This window comes from Bufo gargarizans, chromosome 11 (assembly GCF_014858855.1).
Source record: "Bufo gargarizans isolate SCDJY-AF-19 chromosome 11, ASM1485885v1, whole genome shotgun sequence".
NCBI lineage: Eukaryota > Metazoa > Chordata > Amphibia > Anura > Bufonidae > Bufo > Bufo gargarizans.
The window spans coordinates 7365010-7391329 of record NC_058090.1 but is presented as its reverse complement, the minus strand read 5'-3'; the positions used below and the strand labels follow the sequence as shown (position 1 = coordinate 7391329).

The following is a 26320-nucleotide window of genomic DNA, read 5'->3' as shown; positions in this document are numbered from 1 at the left end:
TCAAGAGACAAATATGTCCACCATTTTATGTTGAATGACAAGACTGAACAGTTGAACAACCATCTTATGCATACCGCCATTATATAAATCTTTATTCAACACGAGTTTTGTACATGGACTATCTGCTGCAGAGGCGGCAGTGTTATATGAAGAAAAGTTGAAGTTAATAAAGAAGTTATTTCAAGCATTTGGTGCGCTCTTTACACCTACTCTTTCCATAGAACGGTGCTCTCCATAGAGGTGCTCTCTTATAAGCAATAAGTTTACATGGGTATGTGCTAACTACGTAATTGGCTTAAGCATTCTTCTACAGTCCATACATCATATTGACACATCTGTGAGGAGAAGTGAGGATGAGCTCATCCCACAGCTGTGTGCTCCCCCCTTCTCTGTTCATCATTGTATAAAAAGGCAGATTGAAGCAAAGGGAGGAGGATGAAGCGCTTGCAAGTAAGGAACAAGCAGCTTAAAGCAACTACTTAAAAAAATCATCTAAGTACACAGTCCGTAAAGATACAAAATATAGAATGATATTCACATCTCTATCATTACCATACCTACATTCAGTATTTCTTTAGACCTTGGAATCTATACAATATGAACAACTTGCTGATTGGGTTTTTACTCATATAAAGTTGTAATACACTTTTATAGGCTCAAAAGTTAAAAACTTTTTTTTTTTCCAGGCAGTGATCCTTTGCTCCATATTTGGAGCGGTCATATAATAAAGAACAAATCTAATGTCTGACTTCTGATGTCTTCATTTTTATTTTTTATTTTATTTTCTGGATTTGTGCTCTGCTCGGGGTCTCAGTCTGCAGATCACACCATCCATAGGACGCAGGGTCCCGGTGTCCAAGATCCTGAAGCTCTGTCCTTCCACCAGCTCAAACTCAAATCTCTGCAGGAGCTTGGCCATGACAACCTTTGCCTCCATCTGTACAGAGAGAACACAGACATGACATGGGGCAGGTTGTCACATGTGTACATCACTAGATTATAAAATGCATTTCTTCCCAATGATAACACTTTGGGATTCTAGATGTGGAGTCTCCGCTATCTGTGGTACTTAGGATCTTGTCCTAACATAATTATATAAATCCCCAAATATTAGTTGTGTTGAGCTCCAGGATATCATTCCCTCCTCCTGATACAGATCCCCCAAAAAGGATTACTTTTATAAAAATAGATAAATGGGTTAGAAGACGCCATTGGTGAATGTCCATGGGCTCCATACAGCTCTTAGCCCTCATCTGTTTACTTGCCACTGTCATTGGAAAATTCGAAAGCAATATCTGAAAAGAGCCCGGTATAGGACAGCGGTCAGTGACCGGCACTCCTGCTGAAGAAACTACCACTCCCAGCATGCACACTTGCTCGGCTGTTCTTAGAAGTGAATGGAGAGTGTTTGGAATTTCACAACAGGTGCAGTGCTGGAGGTTGCTTATCCCGGTATAGGAGATTTCATATATCGTGTGTATGGGGTTTTCTGTGCCCAGAACATTCTTTTTATTCTTTGGTTGTGCCACCATTACGTGTTATTTTAATATAATTCAGTGTGAGAAATGAGTGTCTATTTTTTTGCAATAAAATTTCTCCAATTGTGAGATATTGGGCGAGGCGTTTTAAATATGGCGAGCGCAGCAGGCACCATAGCCGCTGGGTATTTGCTGATTGATCGCAGACATGTAACTCTCTAGATGTTGTGGTCAAACGTGTCATAAATGGTGTCAGGAATGGCCCCCCCATGCGGTGATCGGGGGAGCCATTCCTTCGCTGTGATGCACTGGGTCTCTCTGAAGAGACCCAGCGTATTAAAGCTATAGTTTATATGGACCTGGATTACTGTCCCTTCCCGAGGCTTGAGCTGTGTGTGTACCGCTACTCTGCCTGTGGACTACTCTCCATGGTGCTGGTGTTTCCCTCTCAAGACCTGAGAATTAGCTGGACATACCTACCTACATCCTGGTTGTGTGTCCTCATAACCTCCAAGGCAGTTGTTTGTGCCATTTTTGTTTCCTACAGGCTGGATGGCTTGCTGGAGATCACCGCAGTGCCAGCTGGCATCGCTTCTCTACCTGGAGGCTGAAGGGAGCGCACCTATGGGCAGGTCCTTTACATAGTGAAGCAGGGAGCTGTTCTCCCCCTGCTTCACCAGTCAGCCTGATCGTCATCAATACCCTACAGGCCTCACATTACGCTGCTGGCTGTGGGAGCAGCGCTCAAAGCCTGGCAATCAACCTCCTGCACCGCCAGCAGTGCCATGTGTGTGTGAGCGCGTTGGTCGTGCCGCTGCTGGGAACGACCAGATGGATGGGCTGATCATCGGGGACGCAGGTAAGTATTTGTGTTTTGTTTTTGTCATGGACCTGGAGAGGACACTAGGGGCGAAAGGGGGACACAGAGAGAACATAACTACTGTGAGGGGCCATAAGGAGGACATAACTACTGTGAAGGGGCCACAATGTGGGCATTAGTACATGTGAGGGGACACAATGTGGCACAATGTGGGCTTTAGTACTGTGTGGTAGCACTAAAGAGAAATGCCCTAGATTACCCTGTTATACATTGGGATGGCTCAGTCTTCCAGGGCCAGCACAGTGCCCCCCTTCCTTATGAGGTTATTATTTTTGCTCTATCACCACATCGACCTTGTTCCGGATCCAGCGGACATCACGCCAAGGCCAACAACACCCTGGATGAAGTAGGGCCAGTTGGTTCTTTCATTTATTGCAAGGTGTATTGGTACCGCTGTGTACCCTATGATAGATTTTATTAGTTGGGACTGGGTAAGTATAGTTATGCATTGGGCAGAGTTAGCGGAGTGGCTTAGTGTACAAAGAAATTTGGCGTCACTGAGCTTTTCCCTCTATGTGAATTTAAATGGCAAGTGTACGGGGGGGGGAAGGGAGGCGCAATGCTGAATCCTTGCCCCGGGTGCAGGAAAGCCTAGCTACACTTCTGACTATATTATGTCTGATCTTCCTTTTTGTAAACAACTAAAGCATAACCCTTTGATTATTCCTTATGTTGCACTTACCTGAGCAAATACTTGCCCAATACATGATCGTGGTCCAAGAGAAAATGGAAAGTAGGCATAGCTAGGCCTGTATGTATAAAAGAAATAGTGATATAGTCACAGGATTATGACAGTGTGGATTATATTACGGTACTGTATTATATAACAGTATAGACGCTGCACTTACTTAGGAGCATCAGGGTGAAATCTGTCAGGATTGAAGACCAAGGGATCTTGATAATATTTCTCCATCCGACCCATGATGTAAGTATTTAACTGCAGGTAGAAGAAATCCTGGACAATATGAGAAGTCCTAATACTTTGTATGAAATCAGAAGTTCTTTATATTTCTTGAGCTTCGGTATAACAAAGACATTATTTTTTAGCTATTTAGCACAATTTTCTTTTTTTCAATGAGATGAATTATCTATGTGACCTCTCCACCACTACTATCAGAAAGGCATGAATAATTGTAATATTAGATCCTCAGTAAAATTAGGGAAACCTTGTCACTCCTTGATGACGTCATATCAGTCCACCACCTACCATAAGAGTTGTTCCAGGAGGAATCCTCACCCCTTCGATGACCATTTCCTTCTCTAGGACTCTTGTTGTCCCAGGGGCTATTGGGTACAATCCTCAAGGTTTCCTTTAAGACCTGTAGGAAAAAGAAAATTTCAGTTTTGTTCGAAATATTTCAAGTAGGTTTGGTCTTCATTCTTGTTAGTGAGAACTCGACAGCAGTTACATGCTGGACAAAACCCAGTCAGGCAACTCGAAGGGCTTTGTGTGCTAATTGTGTTCCAAGGAAACTAGATGATACTTTGTGTAGAGCAGCCATAAATCTATAAAAGCTATTCTACTGTTAGCAGGACCTGGGACAGATACTTGTAGTTTTCCAAGATCTTCATATTCAATGTCTCTTTTGGAGCCAAGAACTTCATCCACTTCAGTCTGGACTCTGAGGAATGAGGAATATTATCACAATGGCTACTAATATAATGGTAGAAATATAAGGGACTGGATTGATAAATGAAGTTGTTTTACCTTGTCAGGATCTCCGGGTTTCGTGCTAATTCCATCACAGCGAAGGATAGCTGGTTGGCCGTTGTTTCTTGACCTGAAACCATTTGCAGATAGATATAAGAGAGGGACAGACAGACGCCGGCAGACAGACTGACAGATATAGATTACTAACCTGCAACAAAGAATGTGACAAAATTATCTATTAAATCCTCTAGACTGCAGCCGTCTTCTATCTCTGGAAACAAAAATGGAGAGAGATGATGAGACTCTAGAAATAATTCACATTGGATGTATGTCGGCCAAACCCAAGACAAAGCTGGCCATCTAGTGTGAATGGGGCTACCAGATTTCAACAGCCCCCACATGTGCACACTGAACAGAGTCATGAATGAATGTGTATAAGGGGATCTGGAATAATAAAGGTCGGCTGAATGTTTGTGTCTGGCCAGCCTTAGAACGCTCTACTTTATACAGTATTTGTCTATCTTGCCAGTGCAGCATCACTGTATTCTGAGGCTCCCAACAGCTGGAGTCTCCTGCATGATCAGTAAGAACTTATGGGGTCATTTATTGAGACTGATGTTTTAGATGCCGGTCTTAAGACCCCTTGCGCTGGCGCATAATGTGTCTAAGTTATGTAGAGGTGCCGGCTTCTACATAAGTCAGGCGCATCCACTGCCAGCCTAAATCTACTCCAGCCCCCTTGATTTAGATAATTTTCTATTCCTTAAACAGGCATAGAAAATGATAAATGAGACGGGCCAGCTGCGCCACCCCCTTCCCTGACCCTTTTTTTAGACCAGTTGCAGATTCGGTCAAAAATCCCCTTTGTAGCAGAATCTGCAACAGATATATACGCACAATCCTTAATTTCTACACAACCGTCTTCATATAGTGTACATACCGGCTCCTTTAAGGATCTGTGTGAGGATATCCATAGGAATGTCTTCTCCATCCTGAATCGCCTTCCTTCTTTGTAAAATACATTCTCGTCCGGTTTCCCGGAGGAGTTTGAGACTCTCTTTGACTTCTCTGATAAAGGCCTGCTTTCCTGGCATATACTATAAGAAGGACCACAAGTAACTAAGCGTGCGGCCTGCACAATGTATCGTCAGCTGGAGCATGGTTATATCTGTTCATCATATCATCCTCGATTCCAATTATACATGCTTATTACACCCCAGGATGTGTCCCCCTGCAATCAATCTGTGGCTTAATCTGTAGATGTTTCTCTGCAGCGCCACCACAGGGTAAAGTAAGTATTACACATTGAGTATGGAATTCAGTGGGCTATGTAAAGCGCATACACACTGGTTCCCGCAGAGTGAGAAACTCTCTTGGTATTAACAGATAAGAGTCCTGAACAAGGACCAACTCTATTAACCCTTTGTTTTAATATGGGTCTTTTAAATAAGGCAACCCCTTTAATGACCATATATGTTTGTCTCCTCACTGACCTTTGCAGTAGTGACACTGGAGAATACATACCTGCACTAAAGGATTCCGTGTCTCAACCATTCCTCTCATTACAGTTGTGATGGCTCTGGTGAATGGCGTCTGATCATCGTGAAGGGAGTTCAGCTCCATCCCAAAAGCAGCCTGGTCAATGCAATAATAATCAATCATATTAAACATTTCCAAAGATCCATGTGTATTACGAGAGGTTTCCCGCTTTTATATAAGTAACTGTAATTCACAATAGTGTGTAATGAAAGGGTCAATGCATGTGGTGCCTGTAGGGTGCACTGCCTATTACCTTGGCTATGATGTCCAGTGTGACCCTACCCATCATATCGTGCATCCCGACCTGACATTTTCCATCTGCCTTATCTCCCAGTATGTCCATCAGGTCTTCTGCTGTTTCATTGAACGTTCCCATTAATCCGATCAGATAGCTGCAAAATAGAGGAACATCATTGGATTCTGAAGTCATTGAAACTTTAGACCCTGATGAGTTACTTAAGGGGAATGTGTCACCTATATTTTATTCTTACCAGTTACCAGATGGTGATAAATATTCCTATTTTTTTTAAATCTGTTGTTATTTTCTAATTTTTTAGTCTGAGGTCTGGAGATGACTTTGTTGACTTCTACGAGAGAATGTTCTGTGACCTGTGCAGAGGTCATTGTGCAGGGAGGGAGAGAAGGTTAGCTGTGACATCACCTACTGTGAAATGTAAAAACGAAGCAAAAAAAGAACCAGTATTCCAGCACTCAGTAGGGACATCGATCATAGTAAGTATAGTAGAAATATATTTATTAATGTCAACAGGCTTTTTGCCCTCGAAACGCATTGACATTAATAAATATATTTCTACTATACTTACTATGCTCATTGTCCCTACTGATAGTGCTGAATTAGTGCTTCCTTTTTTGCTTCTTCTTCACGTTTGATGTTACCCCGGTATTCGTTCTATCGGTGGGGGCAGGAACCCAGGCAGCAGTGCAGTAACCCAGGTCTGCTGGTCGGACAAACCAGCGAAGTTCTTATGGTTGTTGTGACTCCTCACAAAAACTTCATGTAAGCGTAATATATTACTTAAATATCATATACTCTGAGACAACACCACACATGAGGCGCTGCCTCTTGTCTCTTTCTTTCTTTTATGCGTCACCTACTCTGAATGATGGATCCTGTGTTATCTGTACAGAGCTGTCACCTGTCGTTATAATCCTGCCTGTGATGATAATGAGATGATTGATGAGAAGTGATCTTAACAGAACAGGAAGAGTCAGACTATTATGAGGCGCAGTGTAAAAAAGGCAGGATTTCAGGATAAAAAAAAATATATATATATATATATGCTGTAAATAGTAACATGAAAAATGTTAAATAATTACTTAAAATTCTTTAAAGAAATATGTTTAGAAAAGTTGATTTAAACAATCAGTCATTTTCCAATTATACCTACTCTTTAAATGGGTATTCTGATTTAGAGAACCCATTTTCCTTGATTAGGGGCCCTCATTTGCTATTATTTGCCAGAGTGAAAAATGGCTATACAAAAACGTCTCTCACTCCGGAAGGGATGCAAGGTAATTGAACACTTGCTGATGGTTTCCCAATTAATCACAGCTGATTACTGCCAGACCCAGCAGCAGAATGCCCTATGAGGTTCACCTGCAACAATAATTGTCCAAAAAGTACAAACCCTTTAAGTAACCAAGCACCACACAATCTTTATTGAAGGGTATTAGAAGTTATCTTAGCTTTTCAAAATGTTTTGCCAATAGTACAGATGCTTAACCCTCTGCCGTATATACAGTCATATTTTTATTTGTCCTTTCTTCTCCCTATCCTGGTTCTCCCATTTTATACAGGACCCCGCACCATCTTGTCACTTGATTAGTTACACAGCTTCTTACTTTCTGCTGAATGCTGGATCCATCATCCTCCTCTGTTTGTGCCAGTGGTCATAGTCTCGATCTGTCACTAAACCCTTTCCCAGGAACCTATAAAGGGAATAAAAATACTAAAAACCCTGTAAATCTCTGCACCAAATACTACTACAGTTCAGAAACAAATTGTAAAGTCAATTTACAGCCATATACATATCATATACAATGTATTCAAAAAGTCTGCAGACTCTTTGACAAAGAGACTTAATTTTTTTTTTTTACTTAAGCACAAGCAGGAACATGAATTTTTTTTTACAAAAAGTGAAAGGCTCTGGAGACTTACTAAATGCGCTGTATCTAGAGAGATATTGTAGAATTCTGAAGTCTTAGAGATTCGCTTAGCAAAAAGTTAATAGGTGGCACCAATGACTGCCCACAGCATCCCATACCTCCTCCACAGCTTTCAGCTGAATGCTTATTTGTGGCTCTTTTTTTTGGGCTACATTGGAGCCGGCTGGTTTTCTCTGATATTTTAATGTATGATCAAAAAAGGTGAACATTTTATCAAGAAAAGACAGCTTCAGAGCTGGATCTTTGTTTGGTGTACTAAATAGAAAAAATTGTTGCAAAGGTGAGCATCCACCTTTAAGCCATTGTTACCTTGTTCCAAACAAAGTTTCAAGACGTTCATATAATTTATCTTTGGCATATTTTGGTGACATCAAGAATTCCTGTGGAAAAAAGCCAAAAAATAAAATGAATGTAATTAAAAGATGAGAGAAGAAAAATATCAAGTCAGATCTGTTCTGTCTGATGATTCTCTAATTATGAGGATCAGGCCCTGCTAGTCATAAAGGAGCAAAACATACTGTATCCAGTTCTTGTGCCTGAGGTACAGTGGTGCAGAGAGAACTAGCTGTGTATATATTTATGTATACATTTGTGTATATACAGTGCCTTGAAAAAGTATTCATACCGCTTGAACTTTTCCACATTATTTCAAGTTACACCCACAAACTTAAATGTACAATTATGTGTGAGGTGAAAAGAAAATTATACATGGTTTTCAAAATTGTTAATAAATAAAAATCTGAAAAATGTGGCGTGTATTTGTATTCAGCCCCCTGTACTCTGATACCCCTAAATACAATCCAGTGTGACCAATTGCCTTCAGAAGTCATTTAACCCCTTAAGGACTCAGCCCTATTTCACCTTAAGGACTTGCCATTTTTTGCAAATCTGACCAGTGTCACTTTAAGTGGTGATAACTTTAAAACGCTTTGACTTATCCAGGCCGTTCTGAGATAGTTTTTTCGTCACATATTGTACTTCATGACACTGGTAAAATGAAGTCAAAACAAATTTTTTTTTGCATAAAAAAATACCTAATTTAACAAAAATTTTGAAAAATTTGCAAATTTCAAAGTTTCAGTTTCCCTACTTCTGTAATACATAGTAATACCCCCAAAAATTGTGATGACTTTACATTCCCCATATGTCTACTTCATGTTTGAATTATTTTGGGAATGATATTTTATTTTTTGGGGATGTTACAAGGCTTAGAAGTTTAGAAGCAAATCTTGAAATTTTTCAGAAATTTACAAAAACCCAATTTTTAGGGACCAGTTCAGGTCTGAAGTCACTTTGCGAGGCTTACATAATAGAAACCACCCAAAAATGTTGTTAACCCTTTAGGTGTTGCACAAGAGTTATTGGCAAATGGGGATGAAATTTGAGAATTTCATTTTTTTGTCAAATTTTTCATTTTAACCCATTTTTTCCACTAACAAAGCAAGGGTTAACAGCCAAACAAGACTATCTTTATTGCCCTGACTCTGCCGTTTACAGAAACACCCCATATGTGGCCGTAAACTACTGTACGGCCACACAGCGGGGCGTAGAGTGAAAGGTGCGCCGTTTGGTTTTTGGAAGGCAGATTTTGCTGGACTGGTTTATTTACACCATGTCCCATTTGAAGCCCCCCTGATGCACCCCTAGAGTAGAAACTCCCTAAAAGTGACCCCATCTAAGAAACTACACCCCTCAAGGTATTCAAAACTGATTTGACAAACTTTGTTAACCCTTTAGGTGTTTCACAAGATTTAATGGAAAATAGAGATACAATTTCAAAATTTCACTTTTTTGGCAGATTTTCCATTTTAATATTTTTTTTCAAGTAACAAAGCAAGGGTTAACAGCCAAACAAAACTCAATATTTATGGCCCTGATTCTGTAGTTTACAGAAACACCCCATATGTGGTCGTAAACTGCTGTACGGGCACACGGCAGGGCGCAGAAGGAAAGGAATGCCACAGGTTTTTGGAAGGCAGATTTTGCTGGACTGGTTTTTTTGACACCATGTCCCATCAGGGGGGATGCACCCCTAGAGTAGAAACTCCAAAAAAGTGACCCCATTTTAGAAACTACGGGATAGGGTGGCAGTTTTGTTGGTACTAGTTTAGGGTACGTATGATTTTTGGTTGCTCTATATTACACTTTTTGTGCATCAAGGTAACAAGAAATAGCTTTTTTGTTATTTACAACATTCATCTGAAAGGTTAGATCATGTGGTAATTTTATAGAGCAGGTTGTCACGGACGCGGCGATACCTAATATGTATACAATTTTTTTTATTTATGTAAGTTTTACACAATGATTTCATTTTTAAAACAAAAAAAAGTTTTAGTGTCTCCATAGCCTAAGAGCCATAGTTTTTTCAGTTTTTGGGCGATTATCTTAAGTAGGATCTCATTTTTTGTGGGATGAGATGGCTGTTTTATTGGCACTATTTTGGAGTGGATATGACTTTTTGATCGCTTGCTATTGCACTTTTTGTGACGTAAGATTACAAAAAATTGCTTTTTTTAAACCGTTTATCTTTTTTTTTTTTACGGTGGTCACCTGAGGGGTTAACTCATGTGATATTTTTATAGAGCCGGTTAATACGGACACGGCGATACCTAATATGTATACTTTTTTTTATTTATGTAAGTTTTATACAATGATTTCATTTTTGAAACAAAAAAAATCATGTTTTAGTGTTTCCATAGTCTAAGAGCCATATTTTTATTTTTTTTTAGGCGATTATCTTGGGTAGGGTCTCATTTTTTGCGGGATGAGATGACGGTTTGATTGGCACTATTTTGGCGTACATGCGAATTTTTGGATCACTTTTATTACCTTTTTTGGGAAGTAAGGTGGGCAAAATTTCAATTTTCTCATAGTTTTTATTTTTTTATTTTTATGGCGTTCACCGTGCGGGGAAAGTAACATGACCGTTTTATAGATCAGGTCATTACGGACGCGGCGATACCAAACATGTGTAGGGAATTTTATTTTTTTCATTTTTAATCAGTGATAAATGTGTTTTTTTCTTTTTACTTTTTTTTCACTTTTTTTTTACCCAGACCCACTTGGTTCTTGAAGATCCAGTGGGTCTGATGTCTGTATAATACATAATATATATTGTACTGTACTGTATTTTACTTACACTTTGTCTGAACAGATCTATGCCTTTAGCATAGATCTGTTCAGCATCATGGACAGCAGGACGCCTGAGAAGGCGTCCTGTTGCCATGGGAACCTTCCCCATCTGCGAAGTTGTGGCCACAACTTCGCAGACGGGGAAGGGTAAGGACTGGGGCTCCCTCCCTCTGTCACCCCATCCTGTCGGGGGGCTGCAAAGGCACAGCAGCCCCCCGATGGGAGAGGGAGGGAGCCGCATCTTACTGTTAACTCTTTCCATACAGCGGTCCGTACGGACCGCTGTATGGAAAGGGTTAAACGGCTGACATCCATTCACAGATGTCAGCCGTTTATACCAGGGTGTCAGCAATGTGCTGACACCCTGGTATAACCACTAGAAGCCAACGATTATTCGGCGGGAGGCGGGCGGGGGATCGTGATCCCGCCTGCCGCACCGCCCGCAACACCCGCCCTGCACCTCCCACCGGGCTAAAATCATTCAGAGGTGCAGGGGGGGTGATAACTATATATTTTCGCCACACTAAAGTTTCTGATCAGAAACTGCAGAAATCGCAACAAACTGCAGGTCTGAATTGACCTGCGGTTTGCTGCGATCGCCGATACGGGGGGGTCATATGACCCACCCCAGCGTTGTGACAGGATGCCGGCTGAATGATTTCAGCCGGCATCCTGTGCGGATTAACCCCTGGGGCGCCACAATCTAATTTTAAACTCATGACGTACCGGTACGTCATGGGTCCTTAAGGACTCGGGACCATGCCGTACCGATACGTCATGGGTCCCTAAGGGGTTAAAGGGGTTCTCCAGGAATTAAAAAAATGAAAATACTTAAATATTACTTTAGTGTAAACATATACTAAACAAATACATTGCATTAGCTATAATGATTCATTTTGTCTAGGGATCAATCATTAGGAGAAATAAAATGTCCGCCGTCCTATTAGTTCACACAAAACCTGTCCTAATTACACAGCAGGACAAGTTACTTTACAACACTGAGCTAAAGAGCTGCCTCATCCTGCTCTCTACTCTCCCTGACAGGGATTATGATCCTGAATACAGCTAATAAAATCTTCAGCTGAATCTCTGTAGGAATAGAGTTAATGAGGAGACATGACGTACAGAGAGGATGGACAGGACGGGTAATGTGGGGCTGTGGTAATGGAGACTGCATACAAGAGCTGCTGCTACACCCCCACTATCCTCTCTGTACTTTATGTCTCCTAATGAACTCCATTCCTACAGAGATTCCTCTGAAGATCATATTAAACTGTATTCAGGATCACAATCCCTGATAAGTAAGAGAGGAAGATGGAGCAGCTCTTTAAAGGGTTTCTACCACTTAGGCGTCACATATTTGGCTGTCAGACACTAGCGATCCGCTAGTGTCTGCTCTGGCCAACCATCCTAATATAATTGCTTTTGGGGCGGTGGTTTGGCAAAAAAAACTACTTTTATTAATATGCTAATGAGCCTCTAGGTGCTATGGGGGCGTCATTAGCACCTAGAGGCTCCGTCTACCTTCAGAAACGGCCGCCGCCGAGCGCGTCCCTCCAGCCCGCCCATCTCCTCCTGAATGCGATCCTCGTATGTATTCTGCGCATGCGCAGTGAATGTCTGATCGCTTCCTTGCTCAGACATCTCCACTGCGCCTGCGCGATGACGCCATAGTGCTCCGAGGACAGGCGCAGTGGAGATGTCTGAGCAGGGAAGCCGTCAGACATTTACTGCGCATGCGCAGAATACATACGAGGATCGCATTCAGGAGGAGATGGGCGGGCTGGAGGGACGCGCTGGGGGCGGCAGTTTCTAAAGGTAGACGGAGCCTCTAGGTGCTAATGACGCCCCCATAGCACCTAGAGGCTCATTAGCATATTAATAAAAGTAGTTTTTTTAGCCAAACCACCGCCCCAAAAGCAATTGTATTAGAATGGTTGGCCAGAGCAGACACTAGCGGATCGCTAGTGTCTGACAGCCAAATATGTGACACCTAAGTGGTAGAAACCCTTTAACTTATCCTCCTATGTAATTAGGACAGGTTTTGTGTGGACTACTAGAATGGCGGCCATTTCATTTTTCCTAATGACTGCTCCCCTGAAAAAACGAGCCATTATAACTAATGAAAGGTATTTATAATGAAGTAATATTTGAGTATTTTCGGTTTCCTAATTCCCGGAGAACCCCTTAGTAAATAGAGTCCATCTATGTGTAATTTATTCTTGGTATAACTCCAGCTGCTCTGTGAAGGCCTCAGAGGTTTGTTAGAGAACATTAGGGATCAAACAGCCAAACAGCATCATGAAAACCAAGGAACACAACAGACAGGTCAGGGATTTTATATTTGTGATTTTATATCTGTGAATAACTGTGAGTGGATATATCTACACTAATAAATAGGTTGCGGTTTGAATGCCATAAAAAACGCATATGCGATTTTAAAACCGCACCAAAAAACCGCAATGGGAGGAAAAGCGATTCCAGTCCAGATTTTGTGGATTGCTGATGAAGATATAAAAGGAGGGGATTTAACAACAGGGATATAGCTACTGAGGAAGAGGACTGAAGTCCTCGAAACGCGTTTAGCGTTATATCCCTGCCAACAACAAGCCTTTGGATATGATCGACGATATTTGAATTACTTTCTATAAGTGGAGCGCTCCATTTTTTACCTACTCTGCAGCTCTCATCAGATCTTCGGACTGAAATACTCAAATCCCGCGATAACTCCGGTACACCACGTGACAAACGCCGGAGAGCGGGGACGCTGAGAGCGAGCAGAAGCAGCACAAACAGACGGCTGGAGATTCGTCTGGGAGGGTAAGCTACAACATTTACCCTAGAAATCGATCATATACTTCAAATTGGAAGTTACAAGATTTGTATAAGAACTGTGGAAGAGAAATACAAAACGAGTGATACTACTCCCCAACAGTATTTCACACAGCTTGTGGACTTGGCTGCATTTTGCATTTAAAGTGACGGCATTTGTATTGAATTGGACACATACTGCCCAAACAGGCAAAGAAACATTTATTCTCCAACAGAGACTTTATTTTTGGTGCGGTTTATGATCCAACATAACAAGATACTTTGCATTTTATTATTTATTTTTTAGGGGATTTTTTAATTACCATTTTTAGATTATATGTATTTTACTGTTGTATTAGCGGTATAGTGATTATAATAAATTGTTGTTTGATGTGAAACCACATAGTGAGTGCCAGCCGCCTTTTTCTACTTAGGTCAGGGATAAAGTTGTGGAGAAGAGTAAAGCAGAGTTAGGTTAAAAAAAAGAATATCCCAAGCTTTGAACATCTCACGGAGCACTGTTCAATCTATCATCCAAAAATGGAAGGAGTATGGCACAACTGCAAACCTACCAAGACATGGCTGTCCACCTAAACTGACAGCCTAGGCAAGGAGAGCATTAATTAGAGAAGTAGCCAAGAAGCCCATGGTCACTCTGGAGGTGCTGCAAAGAGCCACAGCTCAGGTGGGAGAATCTGTCCACTAGACAACCATTAGTTGTGGACTCCACAAATCTGGCCTTTATGGAACAGTGGCAAGAAGAAAGCCATTTATGAAAGCAAGCCATAAAAAGTCATGTGGAAAAAAGGTGCTCTGGTCAGATAAGACCAAAGTGGAACTTGGCCAAAATATAAAATGCTATGTGTGGCGAAAAACTAACCCTACACATCACCCTGAACACACCATCCCCACTGTGAAACATGGTGGTGACAGCATCATGCTGTGGGGAGGCTTTTCTTCAGCAGGGACAGGAAAGCTGGTCAGAGTTGATGGGAAGATGGATGGCGCTAAATACAGGGCAATCTGTAAGGACAACCTGGCTCCAAAAGACTTGAGACTAGGATGGAGGTTCACCGTCCAGCAGGACAAAAACCCCAAACATCCAGCCAGAGCTACAATGGAATGGTCAAGCATATGTATGTGCTAGAATGGCCCAGTCACAGTCCAGACCTAAATCCCATTGAGAATCTGTAGCAAGACTTAAAAATTGCTGTTCACAGATGCTCTCCATCCAATCTGACCCAGGTTTTTTGCAAAGAAGAATGGGCAAAAAGTTCAGCCTGTAGATGAGAAAAGCTGGTAAAGACAGACCCTAAAAGACTTGCCACTGTAATTGAAAGTGAAAGTTGGTCCTACAATGTATTTACTTAGAGGGGTTGAATACACTTCCCAGTTAAATTTTTCTTCACACATACTTGATACTTTGTGTTGGTCTATCACATAAAATACCAATAAAATACATTTAAGTTTGTGGATGTAACATGAAAAAATTTGGAAAAGTTCAAGGTGAATGGATACCTTTTCAAGGCACTGTATTTCTATATATATTTGTGCAAGTGATGCATTTCTGATATTTGTTAATTGCACACTCAGTATACGTAGATCAGGAGAATTCAAGAATATAGAGCAGGGGTGTCAAACTCAAATTCATCGGGGGCCGCATCAGCAGTTTGGTCACCCTCAAAGGGCCAGTTGTATCTGTAGGACTATGTGTCCACTCTTTATTATCATAAATTATTGTCACTGCATTCAATTATTACTGTTTTGGTGGGTTTTGAACTAATTGTGGTCTGTGGGTGGCACTGTTATGGGGGATCTGTGGATGGCACTGTTATGGGGGATCTGTGGATGGCACTGTTATGGGGGATCTGTGGATGGCACTGTTATGGGGGATCTGTGGGTGACGCACATGGGGGATCTGTGGGTGACGCACATGGGGGATCTGTGGGTGACGCACATGGGGGATCTGTGGGTGACGCACATGGGGGATCTGTGGGTGACGCACATGGGGGATCTGTGGGTGACGCACATGGGGGATCTGTGGGTGACGCACATGGGGGGATCTGTGGGTGACGCACATGGGGGATCTGTGGGTGACGCACATGGGGGATCTGTGGGTGACGCACATGGGGGATCTGTGGGTGACGCACATGGGGGATCTGTGGGTGACGCACATGGGGGATCTGTGGGTGACGCACATGGGGGATCTGTGGGTGACGCACATGGGGGATCTGTGGGTGACGCACATGGGGGATCTGTGGGTGACGCACATGGGGGGATCTGTGGGTGACGCACATGGGGGGATCTGTGGGTGACGCACATGGGGGATCTGTGGGTGACGCACATGGGGGGATCTGTGGGTGACGCACATGGGGGATCTGTGGGTGACGCACATGGGGGGATCTGTGGGTGACGCACATGGGGGGATCTGTGGGTGACGCACATGGGGGATCTGTGGGTGACGCACATGGGGGATCTGTGGGTGACGCACATGGGGGATCTGTGGGTGACGCACATGGGGGATCTGTGGGTGACGCACATGGGGGATCTGTGGGTGACGCACATGGGGGATCTGTGGGTGACGCACATGGGGGATCTGTGGGTGACGCACATGGGGGATCTGTGGGTGACGCACATGGGGGATCTGTGGGTGACGCACATGGGGGATCTGTGGGTGACGCACATGGGGGATCTGTGGGTGACGCACATGGGGGATCTGTGGGTGACGCACATGGGGGATCTGTGGGTGACGCACATGGGGGATCTGTGGGTGACGCACATGGGGGATCTGTGGGTGACGCACATGGGGGATCTGTGGGTGACGCACATGGGGGATCTGTGGGTGACGCACATGGGGGATCTGTGGGTGACGCACATGGGGGATCTGTGGGTGACGCACATGGGGGATCTGTGGGTGACGCACATGGGGGATCTGTGGGTGACGCACATGGGGGATCTGTGGGTGACGCACATGGGGGATCTGTGGGTGACGCACATGGGGGATCTGTGGGTGACGCACATGGGGGATCTGTGGGTGACGCACATGGGGGATCTGTGGGTGACGCACATGGGGGATCTGTGGGTGACGCACATGGGGGATCTGTGGGTGACGCACATGGGGGATCTGTGGGTGACGCACATGGGGGATCTGTGGGTGACGCACATGGGGGATCTGTGGGTGACGCACATGGGGGGATCTGTGGGTGACGCACATGGGGGATCTGTGGGTGACGCACATGGGGGATCTGTGGGTGACGCACATGGGGGATCTGTGGGTGACGCACATGGGGGATCTGTGGGTGACGCACATGGGGGATCTGTGGGTGACGCACATGGGGGATCTGTGGGTGACGCACATGGGGGATCTGTGGGTGACGCACATGGGGGATCTGTGGGTGACGCACATGGGGGATCTGTGGGTGACGCACATGGGGGATCTGTGGGTGACGCACATGGGGGATCTGTGGGTGACGCACATGGGGGATCTGTGGGTGACGCACATGGGGGATCTGTGGGTGACGCACATGGGGGGATCTGTGGGTGACGCACATGGGGGGATCTGTGGGTGACGCACATGGGGGATCTGTGGGTGACGCACATGGGGGGATCTGTGGGTGACGCACATGGGGGATCTGTGGGTGACGCACATGGGGGATCTGTGGGTGACGCACATGGGGGGATCTGTGGGTGACGCACATGGGGGATCTGTGGGTGACGCACATGGGGGGATCTGTGGGTGACGCACATGGGGGATCTGTGGGTGACGCACATGGGGGGATCTGTGGGTGACGCACATGGGGGGATCTGTGGGTGACGCACATGGGGGATCTGTGGGTGACGCACATGGGGGATCTGTGGGTGACGCACATGGGGGATCTGTGGGTGACGCACATGGGGGATCTGTGGGTGACGCACATGGGGGATCTGTGGGTGACGCACATGGGGGATCTGTGGGTGACGCACATGGGGGATCTGTGGGTGACGCACATGGGGGATCTGTGGGTGACGCACATGGGGGATCTGTGGGTGACGCACATGGGGGATCTGTGGGTGACGCACATGGGGGATCTGTGGGTGACGCACATGGGGGATCTGTGGGTGACGCACATGGGGGATCTGTGGGTGACGCACATGGGGGATCTGTGGGTGACGCACATGGGGGATCTGTGGGTGACGCACATGGGGGATCTGTGGGTGACGCACATGGGGGATCTGTGGGTGACGCACATGGGGGATCTGTGGGTGACGCACATGGGGGATCTGTGGGTGACGCACATGGGGGATCTGTGGGTGACGCACATGGGGGATCTGTGGGTGACGCACATGGGGGATCTGTGGGTGACGCACATGGGGATCTGTGGGTGACGCACATGGGGGATCTGTGGGTGACGCACATGGGGGATCTGTGGGTGACGCACATGGGGGATCTGTGGGTGACGCACATGGGGGATCTGTGGGTGACGCACATGGGGGATCTGTGGGTGACGCACATGGGGGATCTGTGGGTGACGCACATGGGGGATCTGTGGGTGACGCACATGGGGGATCTGTGGGTGACGCACATGGGGGATCTGTGGGTGACGCACATGGGGGATCTGTGGGTGACGCACATGGGGGATCTGTGGGTGACGCACATGGGGGATCTGTGGGTGACGCACATGGGGGATCTGTGGGTGACGCACATGGGGGATCTGTGGGTGACGCACATGGGGGATCTGTGGGTGACGCACATGGGGGATCTGTGGGTGACGCACATGGGGGATCTGTGGGTGACGCACATGGGGGATCTGTGGGTGACGCACATGGGGGATCTGTGGGTGACGCACATGGGGGATCTGTGGGTGACGCACATGGGGGATCTGTGGGTGACGCACATGGGGGATCTGTGGGTGACGCACATGGGGGATCTGTGGGTGACGCACATGGGGGATCTGTGGGTGACGCACATGGGGGATCTGTGGGTGACGCACATGGGGGATCTGTGGGTGACGCACATGGGGGATCTGTGGGTGACGCACATGGGGGATCTGTGGGTGACGCACATGGGGGATCTGTGGGTGACGCACATGGGGGATCTGTGGGTGACGCACATGGGGGATCTGTGGGTGACGCACATGGGGGATCTGTGGGTGACGCACATGGGGGATCTGTGGGTGACGCACATGGGGGATCTGTGGGTGACGCACATGGGGGATCTGTGGGTGACGCACATGGGGGATCTGTGGGTGACGCACATGGGGGATCTGTGGGTGACGCACATGGGGGATCTGTGGGTGACGCACATGGGGGATCTGTGGGTGACGCACATGGGGGATCTGTGGGTGACGCACATGGGGGATCTGTGGGTGACGCACATGGGGGATCTGTGGGTGACGCACATGGGGGATCTGTGGGTGACGCACATGGGGGATCTGTGGGTGACGCACATGGGGGATCTGTGGGTGACGCACATGGGGGATCTGTGGGTGACGCACATGGGGGATCTGTGGGTGACGCACATGGGGGATCTGTGGGTGACGCACATGGGGGATCTGTGGGTGACGCACATGGGGGATCTGTGGGTGACGCACATGGGGGATCTGTGGGTGACGCACATGGGGGATCTGTGGGTGAACACTATGGGGGATCTGTGGGTGACACTTATGGGGGATCTGTGGGTGACACTTATGGGGGATCTGTGGGTGACACTTATGGGGGATCTGTGGGTGACACTTATGGGGGATCTGTGGGTGACACTTATGGGGGATCTGTGGGTGACTCTTATGGGGGATCTGTGGGTGGCTCTTATGGGGGATCTGTGGGTGGCTCTTATGGGGGATCTGTGGGTGACGCACATGGGGGATCTGTGGGTGACGCACATGGGGGATCTGTGGGTGACGCACATGGGGGATCTGTGGGTGACGCACATGGGGGATCTGTGGGTGACGCACATGGGGGATCTGTGGGTGACGCACATGGGGGATCTGTGGGTGACGCACATGGGGGATCTGTGGGTGACGCACATGGGGGATCTGTGGGTGACGCACATGGGGGATCTGTGGGTGACCACTTATGGGGGATCTGTGGGTGACACTTATGGGGGATCTGTGGGTGACACTTATGGGGGATCTGTGGGTGACACTTATGGGGGATCTGTGGGTGACACTTATGGGGGATCTGTGGGTGACACTAATGGGGGATCTGTGGGTGACACTTATGGGGGATCTGTGGGTGGCTCTTATGGGGGATCTGTGGGTGGCTCTTATGGGGGATCTGTGGGTGGCTCTTATGGGGGATCTGTGGGTGGCTCTTATGGGGGATCTGTGGGTGGCTCTTATGGGGGATCTGTGGGTGGCTCTTATGGGGGATCTGTGGGTGGCTCTTATGGGGGATCTGTGTATGACAGTTATGGGGGGGTATCTGTGGATGACACATATATAGCATCTTATGCTATGTGTCATCCACAGATCCCCTCCATAGGTGTCCCTGTAGTGAATGACCCTCAATACACGGGCTAGGGGCCGGCATCTGCTTTTATAATGACAGCGGGGCCCGTGCAGTGACTATTCTACTACACGGGCCCCGCTCACTGTATAATCGTATCTCTAATAGTTAATGGTTACCGTATGTATATAATCGCATAAGGAGCGCTGTGTATTACCGGTACTTACAACTACAAGCGCTCGCCGAGAGGAGGGAGGAGGCAGGCCGGGAGGACAGGCGCTGGCAGCGTGAGTCATACGTCATGCGCCCACGCCGCCTGCTTCATTCATAAAGTGGGCGGCGCAGGCGCGTGACGTATGACTCACACTGCCAGCGCCTGTCCTCCCGGCCTGCCTCCTCCCTCCTCTCGGCGAGCGCTTGTAGTTGTAAGTACCGGTAATACACAGCGCTCCTTATGCGATTATATACATACGGTAACCATTAACTATTAGAGATATGATTATACAGTGAGCGGGGCCCGTGTAGTAGAATAGTCACTGCACGGGCCCCGCTGTCATTATAAAAGCAGATGCCGGCCCCCAGCCCCTCCTCCCTCACAGCTGATACACCCGATACAGGAGCCGGGAGGAGCGGGGGCCGCCTGCAGGAAGTGATAATAAAAGGTGAAGGCCGGCGGCCGGCGGCGGCTACGCGGGCCACATGACGAGGTCTGGCGGGCCGGATTCGGCCCGCGGGCCTTGTGTTTGTCACCCGTGATGTAGAGGAATCTGACTATATAGATATACAGTATGATTGGTTACTTGCCTTAACCCATTCTGGACTGATAACAATGACAAATGTACCGTGTAACAAATTAACACGTATCACTGGACCGTACTTCTCAACCCTAGAAAATAAATGTTATCATGACAATACAGAAACCTTAGTGGATAACGACCCCTCCCCCGATCAGCTGTTTGAAGAGAAGGCAGCGCTCATATATGAGAGTTGCTTTCTCTGCTCCGTTTACCTGCTCATTTGCAGTGGTGAGCAGAGTAACTACAAGTATGGTGTTGTCATGGACGTTCCCGTGACAGGTGGCAGGACATCGGTGAGACTGGCCACATGTGGTTTGATCTGACATGTTTTCCGTTTGGATCAAATGATGTCTGTGTTGTTTCTGGTGCTTGCCGCACCTTCTTTCCCCAGATGTGGCTATTATGGTAATTTAACCTTCTCTATTTATTGTTGTTTCTCCCACTATGCTACGCGGTTTATAGCTTCTGAGTTGTGGGTTGCTGGTGTGTGGATCTCAGCTGAGTTCCTGGTGCTGCCATAGCCACTTAAAGATAAGTGTTTTCTTTCCCTTTTGTATTTTGTTTGGGTTATTTTGTGTGTTGCATTTCCCTGTCATTTGTATTAAGGCCTGAGGGAGACTCCTGTTCATCCTTCCTTTTGGAGGAACAGGTTGTCTCAGTCCTGACATTAGTACCAGGGTCCTTTAGGGTGAGTTAGGACACTAGGTATTCCTGTGTATGAACTCACCTACCTCTGGGGTCTGTTCATACTGGTAGTTAGTCAGGACTTTGATTAGGGTTTTACTAGGACGTGTCCATCTCCTTTCCCTAGTTTCCAGGCCTTATTCCCTCACCCCTTTCCCTCCTATGTTTGGTGTGGTGTTTCCCTCCCACACCCGAACGTGGCAGGCATCCCCTTTTACTTCTATGGGACAGCTTAGCCTGGGACGCCATACTTATAATTTCACTGCTCACCACTGCAATTGCTGCGACAAGCAGGTAAACAGAGCAGAGAAGGCATCGCTCGGCGAGGGTGCCAGGAGGCAGACCGCCGCTGATCTGATATTGATTACCTATACTCAGGATAGGTCATCAACAGTAAAAAGCAGACAACCCCGCTTGAAAAACATTACATACAGCGCTACAGAACATACAGGGTCATACAGGGTACCTCTTACATCCAGTAACGTCTCCTGATGTAGACATTCTCTTTCTCCTTTCAGACCAGACCGCCATGATGATTTATTTTAGCAATCTCTTCTCTCAGAGTTTAACAAACAGAAATCTTAGTTTCCTACTTTTCCATCATCCTCCCACCCCCAATACTGTACCCACTCTGCTCCCCAATATTATACTGCAGAAATAGCTACCCTGAAAATACTGGTACCAAACCGATAGTGCCCCTCAATAATTAGTGGCACACAGTGCTCCAAAAAATAACTGCCCCCAGCAAATAGTGTCCAACATTAATTAGACCTCAATGTCAGACCCCCCAATATCAGACCTCAGCTTTGATCCCCTTTAGACCTGCATATCAGACCTCACACCAGACCCCCATTAGTCCTCTCAGAACCCCCTATATCATAAATTAGATCAGACCACCATTAGGCCTCCATGTCAGGTGCCCCCAATATCAGACCTTAGATTAGACCCCCATTAGACCTCCAGACCACCCCATATCAGACCTCAGACCAGACCCTCATTAGACCTCTCAAACCCCCCAAGACTTTAGATAAGACTTTAAAATAAATTAATTAATTTAGCTTTCCTGCTCTGCCGCCATTCTCAAGGTCTGGCGGTCTTCCAGGCTCTCTTGTCTTTTTGAGGCCTGACACACCAGAGCGGCCCCAAGAAGAGCAAGTGTAACACCCCAGAGTGGTGTTACCACTTCTGCACCTTGCTACTGTCTTTATTGGTCTAACCTCATGTCATCTTATGCATTTATTCCAGATCCTCCACACTGTGCATTTCTGATGTTATGTAACTGTTCATGCAATGTGCCTGGTTCACCAGCAGGGGGCAGCAAACATGGCAGAGCTATACTTAGATAGAATGGAACTTACCATTCCATTCTAACCCCCCTCTGTGGAGAAGTGGGCTAGTCCCACTTCCTGCAGGAAGGGTGGGGACCAGTTTCTAGATTAGTCTATTTTACCCCCAGCTAGGGGAAGGGTGTACCGGGGCAAGTCTCTGCTGGACGTGCCAAAGCCAGCCAGAGCACCCTCTGCTGGCCATGGAGGCCAAAGCTTAGAGCCTCAGGAGCCAAGAGGAAGGTTCCCTAGCCTGATCTAGAGACAGACCATACAAAGAGAAGTGCAGCATACAAGAAGAAGCAAAGTCATACAGTCAGCCTGTCAGTACAGCAGAGCCAGAGAGAAACAGATATAGCAGAGTAGAGTTTGCCTGCCAGTTTCATGCTAAAGCCTGCTGGGACCAAGACAGAGTCTGTAAACCGTTTTGGAGAATGTTTATGCAAAGTAAAGCTGCTGTTCTACAAGGTCTGGACTCAATCTTTCTTTCAAATCCCTCAATTATTCCCAGTGGCGACTCTAGGAACAATATATAAGGGGGGGGGGGGGACCAAAAATACCACAGTCAAAAACAGGGGGGACAAAAACAAAATAAGTATATATAAATAAGATTACAAAATACGAGAGAATTGCGGTCTGCAGGAATACATTTATAATAAAACAATTTACTTACAAAAGAAGCTATTCAGTCGTCTGCTGTGCCGTCCTCTGCTTGCTTCCGCGGATTCTTTCCCCTTCTTTCTGTCTCTCATCAGTGCGCAGGCGCACTGTTATGGTGGATCTGTGGAAGACACACTGTTATGTGGGCATCTGTGGATGACAGTTATTATGCCTCTTATTAGCCCTCATTATGCCTCTCATCACTCCCATATCAGCCCCCATGCCTCTCATTACCCCCCATTATAGGCCCTTATGCCTCATTAGCCCCATTATTCCTCTTATTAGCCCCTATTATACCTCTTATCACCCCTATATCAGCCCCCATATCAGCCCTTATGCCTCATTAGCCCCTATATCAGCCCTTATGCCTCATTAGCCCCATTATAGGCCCTTATGCCTCATTAGCCACCATTATTCCTCTTATTAGCCCCCATTATGCCTCTTATCACCCCCATATCAGCCCCCATGCCTCTCATTAGCCCCCATATCAGCCCTTATGCCTCATTAGCCCCCATTATAAGCCATTATGCCTCATTAGCCCACATTATGCCTCTTATTAGCCCCCATATGCCTCATTAGCCCCCATATGCCTTATTAGCTCCCATTATAAGCCATTATGCCTCATTAGCCCACATTATGCCTCTTATTAGCCCCCATATGCCTAATTAGCTCCTATATGCCTCATTAGCCCCCATTATGCCTCATTAGCCCCCATTATGCCTCATTAGCCCCCATTATGCCTCATTAGCCCCCATTATGCCTCTAATTAGCCCCATTATGCCTCTAATTAGCCCCCATTATGCCTCTCATGATTAGCCCCTATTATGCCCCCAGCAGCCACATTTTTTATAAAAAAAAACACTTACCTCTCCTGCTCCTGGACGCCGCCTGCAATTTTCTCTCTCCTCAGTCGACTCTGCTCTGAACTGGCACGCACAGCGTGAGGTCACAGAGCGCCCTCACGCTGTGCGCAGCCCTGCACAGCCGACAGCCGAGGACCAGGAAGTGGTAAGTACAGAGCATTTACCGCTTCCTGGTCCTTCGGTACTAATGAGCGCTCATTAGTATTCACCGGCCTGCTTTGGGGGTAAGTCAGCGGGGGAGCACCTGGAGGGGCACTAATTATTCCCCCTATTTATTGCTTCGAAGCCAAAGCCTGGGATGCAGATGTATCCAGGTAGGAGCACCGTGACACACATAAAGGGACATGTTAGGCTGCACTATACCACTTGGCATTCCTCTGGGACGCGTGTTTTTATATAAAGGGCCCTAGGGGAGGCGCCCGTTGCACGAGCAGGGAGAGGTGAGTACAGCGCTCACAGCACTTCACTCCCCCGCCTCCTGCAGACTAGTGAGCGCTTCCATAATAGAAAAATACAACGCCACTGGCAACCTGGTTTAGGGACTCGGTTGCAACTGCAACCACTGCAATCTCTATAGCTACACCAGTGCTACTGGGGTACTATAGGGCTCCTTACTGAAGGGAAACTGAACAATTGCTTTGATCACTGGAGGTCACATAATGAGATTCTGGCATCATCTTTCTATGTAGATCCAATCCCTTCTGCAAAAACTTATATTCGAATAGCAGACTCCACAAAAACATTTGCAACAGTAATAGTAAATTATATATTATAGTAGCCAGTGATGACTGGTGACCACTTACCATTCCAGGAAGGTGTCATACATAACCATATTATCCTTCATCAGCTTCATTATTGTTGGCGAGTGTCCAAAGAGAAAACTGCAGAATAAATACAATCTACATTGTATCGAATCTCATGAATTGTTTCCTTGGAGTAGTTATAGGGGTCGATAGGACACGGCTACAGGTAGAATTACATGTGGGGATTTTGTGGCACTTTTGCTTTTCGTGACATGCCATGCTCTAAATGTATGGAGCAGATGAAGGACGTTGTGTAACGCCTCTTCTTCCTAACGTGTGCGGCAGATGGTGAGCGTCGCTGCAACCAGGTGGACGAGTTTTACTGTTGTAAAAACAGGAATAGCTGAAAAATAATGACTTTGCAGAAACAGAGCGGCCCTGTTACACACAACGTATATACAATGACAGTACTGGAGCACTATGATCACGAGACAGACATACATGGTACTGAAAAATCTGAGGGCAAAAGTCTCATTCTTGGTAGCCATTCTGTGTATGGGATATAAGACTGCCAGGACGTACACATTAAAGGGGGCTTCTGTAAGTAGAGTTTAATATTTCTATAATGAAACGTTCTGCCACTTTCTAATAAACTTTGTAACACTCCTGGTCCCCGTCTCACCGGTATGCTGTATCTGATGACACTTACAGAGACTTTATTTAGCAAAGGAGCTTGTGGTCCCCCAGATAAAGGGTCCGGTGTGATTATGAGCTCCTAACCCCCTATTGCTACTCCATTAAAAGTGGGGATTTAACTAAATGAAACATCTGCACCCTTCAAACTTTCTTTTCCAGCAGAACTGCAAGACATTGGTGTGTGCAGCGTAATATTGTCTCTCTGTCTACCCCCTTCTCGCTCCTTACCTGTCTCTGGGAGGACCAGGGATGTGGTCATACTTCATGTGTATGTAGTAGATGTATCCACAGTAAAGAAGGAAACAGAGGACAACCAGGATCAGGAGCAGAATAAGAGCTGCAGTCATAAAAGCCCACAACCCCATGTCTTCTTCTTGTATCAGCACAGGTCAGGGGCTGCAGCTTGTGACAACTATTGAGACACAAAGCAAGAAGCAGGCTGCAAAATAAA

The 26320-nt window shown here is 46.3% G+C and overlaps 1 protein-coding gene across 1 annotated transcript; it reads right to left on the bottom strand.

The window, feature by feature from the left end:
• LOC122922124 (cholesterol 24-hydroxylase-like) lies at positions 1–26320 on the bottom strand. The gene is given in 17 exon segments (XM_044272610.1): positions 1–937; positions 3041–3107; positions 3207–3295; positions 3566–3655; positions 3657–3677; positions 3895–3912; positions 3914–3980; positions 4067–4139; positions 4218–4280; positions 4950–5106; positions 5534–5644; positions 5802–5940; positions 7412–7498; positions 8045–8115; positions 20906–20987; positions 25234–25311; positions 26098–26320. Coding segments are annotated over 17 exon segments (1509 nt in total). The 5' UTR covers positions 26235–26320; the 3' UTR covers positions 1–778.